A 5,721-nucleotide genomic window follows, 5' to 3' on the forward strand; every position below is an offset into this window, starting at 1 on the left:
AGTTTATTTGCTTTCTTTCTTTGACCTATTGTTTTAGAGGTCTTTTCCTTGTTCGTCTTTTTTGCTATTTTTTAGTTGTGTGTTAGATGTGTGTATTTTGTGTGTTTCTCTTTGTTCTCAGGGTTTCAAAGTCCCTTCAAAACCTATTTTTTCCTTAATAAAAAACAATTGAATTTAGAGTTCATAAAAAGAACAATAAATATAATCGTTATCACTTGTTTTATAGTTGCATCTAAGATTCAAATTCCATAAGAATTGCAAACTCACCTGCTTGAGAAATCAACTATATTTTTTGCAAATTTGACCTTTACTAAACACCAAAATAAATTTCAACAAACATATTATAGGGAAGCTAATTGCCTATATATTTCCTTGCAAACCATGCAATAGAAATATGTGAGGAGTAAAAAAAAAAATTAATTTATGACTCACTTCTTCTGTGAAGGGGTTGACTATTCTTTTGCATTCTTGGAGGATAATACTATGCTAAAGGTTTCTCTAGAAAAGAAGAGTGAGGCACTCATTTCAAAGGAGCATATTGGAGGTTGTCCTGAGAGGGGAGATAAGAGGTAAGACATTCAAGTCAAGAGAAGATAAGAAGGAAATAATTAAGTCAAAGAAGTGTCAATAGGAAAATTTTAAGTCGAGTGGTTGGAGGCCATTAAATAGGGTGATATTCTAGCATGATGTAAGGTGTGAAACTTAATTTCGTGCCCAATTATCAACAAGAATATTAGATGTAATGATATCCCTACATGATGTAATGTGAATCCAACAATACTAACCTTTACAAAATAATCTAAAAAACTTTATAAAATCAACATAATACTTGAAATAAAATTTATAATTTCAAAACAAATGGCAAGTAAGGATATCACGATAGACTCTTAGTGTGCACTTCCATTCTTATTGCCCTTATCTTTCTTTCATCAACTACAATGTTGAGTAGTACAAACTATATGAGATTGTTCCAAAAGAATTGTTCTTCATTAAATTGCTATTCTACTCAATAATGCTGTTGTTAGTTCAATAATAACTATGTGTGATGCTATTGCTACTAACTACCTTAAACATTACTACTGTAACCAATCATTACTAATATTTTAATGACTTTAGAGACTAAGAGAATGATATCCTTGAAAATATTATTATGTGAGAAAATATTAAATAGAGTGGTATCCTTGCATAATGTAAGGTGTGAACCCCATTACTAATCCTTAATCCAAAAAAGTAATATAATAATTAAATATTTTATATGGACCATTCAGTATGAGGGATTGGATCCACATCACATCGCAGGATCGAACCACATGGTGGACCCGATATTTCATGTGCTCAGAGCTCCTCACGTTTGGATTTATGTCAGATGTTTCACAGGCATCTTCCTATTCAGAAACTGCAAAGAAATCAACCTAAAACACAAAAAGGGTATTGATGGATTCAATCCAAGCTTTCAGAGGAGGCTATGAAAAACCCCCCAAGATGATATCCTCCACATCAATATGGAAGCGAACTCTTCTATTCTCAGCCATATCAATTCTCGCAGTATGGGCACACTTCAAAACTCCTGCAAAAGCAGTGGACATAATCGTCATAAACACAGCAAAAACAAAAGCAGGGGGGAAACTATTTGAAGCCATAATTGGAGAGGACAAAGGTATCTTTCTTGCAAAACAGGCCAGTGACTTCGTGCAGAATCTTCTCTATTCAAATCCAAAATACCCAAGAAAAAATGTTACACAAATCATTTTATCTATAGACAATTACACAAAAATTGCAGTGACTGATGAATATGTGATACATATCAGTGATGAATATATTGCAGATTATGTTGGAGATTTGGAAGGAGAAATCATGGGTTTGATCTACAGAGAAATGGGTCGTGTTTGGCTATGGAATGGAGGTGGGGAAGCTCCTCTTACTTTGATTGAAGGAATGGCTGAGTATTTGAGATTAAGTGCAGGTCTATACCCATCTCAAACATATAGCAATGCTGAAACTGATCATGGTTCAGATGGACAACAAATGGCAAAGTATTTACAATACTGTGAAAGTGTCAAGAGTGGATTTGTAGCAGAATTTAATGGTAGATTGGAGGAAAAGTGGAATACAGATTTGTTTGCAGAGTTTTCAATGGAGGAGAAGTGGGGAGAGTTTTTAATGTCTGTTACTGCTGCTCAGAGCTCATCTTCTTCTGCCTTCCTTGAAACCCAAAAAAATGTAAACGATGTCTCTCCATTGTTGTAATTATTGGGATGAAGCCAATCATTGAACTGATAAGGTTGGCATCTTTACTTTTTAATGATATATCGATGAATTTGTATTATTTTTTAATGATATATGGATCAACTTGTAATTGTGCTGATTATATGCGGACGGTGGTTCTGCCAGTGTTCTCCTTGTTGTTCTTTTGGGTCAGTTCTTTGTTTTTTGGCTGTTTCTAATATCAAAAATTTGTACTATTTATCTTGTTAAAATAATGTAATCTTCACTGTCTCCTTTGTCTTTTATTTAGCATTTTTCTTTTTGTTGGATAGAAATAAATATAAATGGAAAATAAATCCTTCCTAGTAAATTTTCTTTTATAAGAGAGCTGTTATACATTGTATTTATAATTAGAATGATTGGATTTAAAAATGAAAGGAGAAAATTGGATAGTTTGTGTTGAGTAAATTATTTTTCAATAAAGTATTTGAATAAATTGATTTTTTATTAATGTAAATGAGAAATGTAATAATGATTGAAATATTAGAGATATGATATATATTATTTGTGAATTTTTTATTCTATTTGTATATATAAGAAATAATGATATGCTTTGTTAATAATCAATCAATGTCATCGCCATATTTTTATGATGCTTGTATGGTTCGCATTAATGTATTTTTTAAGGCTTACTTTAGGGTTTTGTTTTTTCTTTAGCACATGTGTATCGAACAAAGCAATAAAGGCAATACTTTTTTAGATCCTTGTTATCATTATTTATTTGTGTAAAGATTTGTATATTAATATATTAATAATAATTAGATATTATTTTAGGAATATAAAAAATATTTTTAAGTTTAATTATCATATTTTATAATTCTTATTAAAATAAAGATTAAAATTTAACAAATATAAATATTTAATTTTTTAATCATAAATTTTAAAAGAAATATCAATTGGCTTTTTAGTTTTCAATATATTGCATTTTACTTTTATTTTTTATAATTTAGTTTTACTTGAAATTTTTAACATAAAATTGAAATTTAAACTTTTAAATTTTTGATATAATTTACTTTTATTTTTAATAATTTACTTGAAATAGATTTTTATTTATTTATTTATGCAATATAATAATATTTTAATAACTATTTTATTAGTACTTGTGATAGCATAACAAGATTAAAAGAATAATAGAATAATAACATAATATAATATTAAATATTATTAATATAGTCATAAAAATTATAAAGTAGTAATAAAAATTTTAAAATAAATTTTTTGTAATAATATAAGTATTAATATTGATAATAATATAATAAGTCAATATAATATATTACTAATTAGAATAATAAAAAATAATAATCTAATAATTTTAATAATAATAATATAAAATTAATATTTTTATAATAAAAATAATTTAATATAAGATTAGATTATGGTTAAGATTGAAGATCAATACATTGAATAAATATTAATGTAATATGTTACAAAATAATAATGTTTAAGAAAATAATACAATGAATATCTGTGAAAAATAATATAATGAATATTAATACAATGTAATATAAAAAAATATTGTTCTCACTTTCCTCTCTTTTTCTACAAGTAAAATTGTTCTCACTTTCCTCTCTTTTGCTACAAGTAAATATTTAAATTTTCTTTTTCATTATAATTAATACAATTATAGTTCAATTAGTGTTAGAGTTTAATTAGATTTATAGCTTAGTGTTAGAGCTTAATTAGGAGTAGGGTTCAATTAGGGTTAGGACTATGATTCAATTAGTGTTTAATTAAAGTTATAAAAGGAATTTTTGAGTTTGGATTAAATTATGGTTATACTTCAAACATGGTTAGGGTAAGGAATTAATTAGGACAAGGGTTAGGTATAAAGTTAAATTAGAGTTACGGTTAAGGATCAGTTAGCATTATAGTTAAAACTTTTGATTTGAGGTTGGTTAAATTATGGTTAGGATTCAAAGAGATTGGGAATACAATTCAATTTAGATTAGAGTTATAATTGGAATTAGAGAGAGGACTTTAATTAGAGATAAAATAGGGTTAGGTTAAGGGTTAAGATTAGCATTCAATTTAGGTTAGGGATTATAGTTAGGGTTCAAATGAGATAACAACTTAATTAGGGTTAGAATTCAATTAAAGTTATGGTTACAAAATTATTAGTCTCTTATATTTGCTAATTGTTTGCAAAAAAAAAAACATACTCAATTACTATTACGGCAAGTACTGGCCACTATGTGTCACTTGTTTATACATGTAATACTCACATTTAAAATTTGATAAATACTAAAATATATTTTAAAAAATTGTATAATATTTTTTAGTATTAAGGATTGGGTCATATGTTATTACTATCACTAAAATAGAAAATAAAAATTTGATCAATATAAATATTTATTTTTTTTTTATAAATTTTAAATTGTACAAGAATTAAGAATTTACTTTTTACATTTTTAATAGGTTTCATTTTATTTTTAACTTTTTAAATTTGGTTTCCTTTCTAAGTTTTAATGTAAGTGTTAAAATTTTAGCATTAACATTTTTAATCTAGTTTGGTTTTATTCTTACTATTTTTTTTCAAGTACAATCAATTTTCTATTATTTTTTATTTTCTAAAATTGAGTTTATCTTTCAAATTATTTATAATACTATAAATTTTCACTAATTAGTTGTTATTCTAGTTTAAAGTCAAAATATATAAGTTGACAATGCAATGTCAATGTACTAATCTCACCCAATCCTAACTCTAAATACATATCCTAACACTATTCCTAAAACTGAATACATATTCTAATACTATTGGCAATTCCAAAAATCAAGAAAACTTATTTCTAAATTCATAACTAAAGTTGGATTATAAATTTAGAATCACTTTAAAGTGAAAGTTAGCAAATAAAATTTTCAAAATTTATGGTACCTGATTTTTTAGACTCCTATAACTTTTTTATTCAATTACATGCATGTTTTTCTTTTATTGTTTTTATCTTTGAAATAAAAATATAAGATATATTTGTGGAATTAACAAATATCAAACTTTGACCCGTTCATGGGTTTCAAATGGTTAATCATTTTTGCAAAGATCAAGGTAATAAGGAGGAGATTTGGTCAAAACCTGAGCGGGGATGGGCTAAGATTAACTTCAATGGGGCTTCGAGGGGTAACCTGGGTATGTGGCTTATGATGATAAAGGGGAGGTTTTTTTAAAAGGTGCAAAAAGGCTACAAGATGGAACTAACAACGATGCAGAGGTGCAAGTGGCTTTGTTAGCAACTGATTTGGCAGTGAATATGAAGGTTTCGAAAATCCATTTGGAGGGAGATTCCCAAGTTGTGGTTAATGCTATCATGAAAGGTAATGGTTAACGCTATCATGAAAGGTGTGACTTCGAGTTGGAAATTAAATAAGTTCATCACCTTAATCCGCTCAAAATTAAAAACTTTTCAAGATTTTTGTATTTCTCATGTAAGGAGAAGTGGAAATGTCATTGTTGACGGGTTGTCT

The 5,721-nt window shown here is 27.2% G+C and overlaps 1 protein-coding gene across 1 annotated transcript; it reads left to right on the forward strand.

The window, feature by feature from the left end:
• The first annotated feature begins 1,322 nt into the window (after positions 1–1,322).
• On the forward strand, positions 1,323–2,368 carry LOC131071159 (uncharacterized). The gene has a single exon (XM_058006878.2). The coding sequence runs from the start codon at positions 1,435–1,437 to the stop codon at positions 2,245–2,247; it is 813 nt and encodes a 270-aa protein (XP_057862861.2). The 5' UTR covers positions 1,323–1,434; the 3' UTR covers positions 2,248–2,368.
• The last annotated feature ends 3,353 nt before the right edge of the window (positions 2,369–5,721 follow it).

The sequence above is a fragment of the Cryptomeria japonica genome, chromosome 7 (assembly GCF_030272615.1).
Source record: "Cryptomeria japonica chromosome 7, Sugi_1.0, whole genome shotgun sequence".
In the NCBI taxonomy this organism is placed as follows: Eukaryota; Viridiplantae; Streptophyta; class Pinopsida; order Cupressales; family Cupressaceae; genus Cryptomeria; species Cryptomeria japonica.

Coding starts and splice junctions, on each gene's coding strand:
- LOC131071159 (XM_058006878.2), top strand. CDS start 1,435: ATGGATTCAATCCAAGCTTTCAGAGGAGGCTATGAAAAACCCCCCAAG.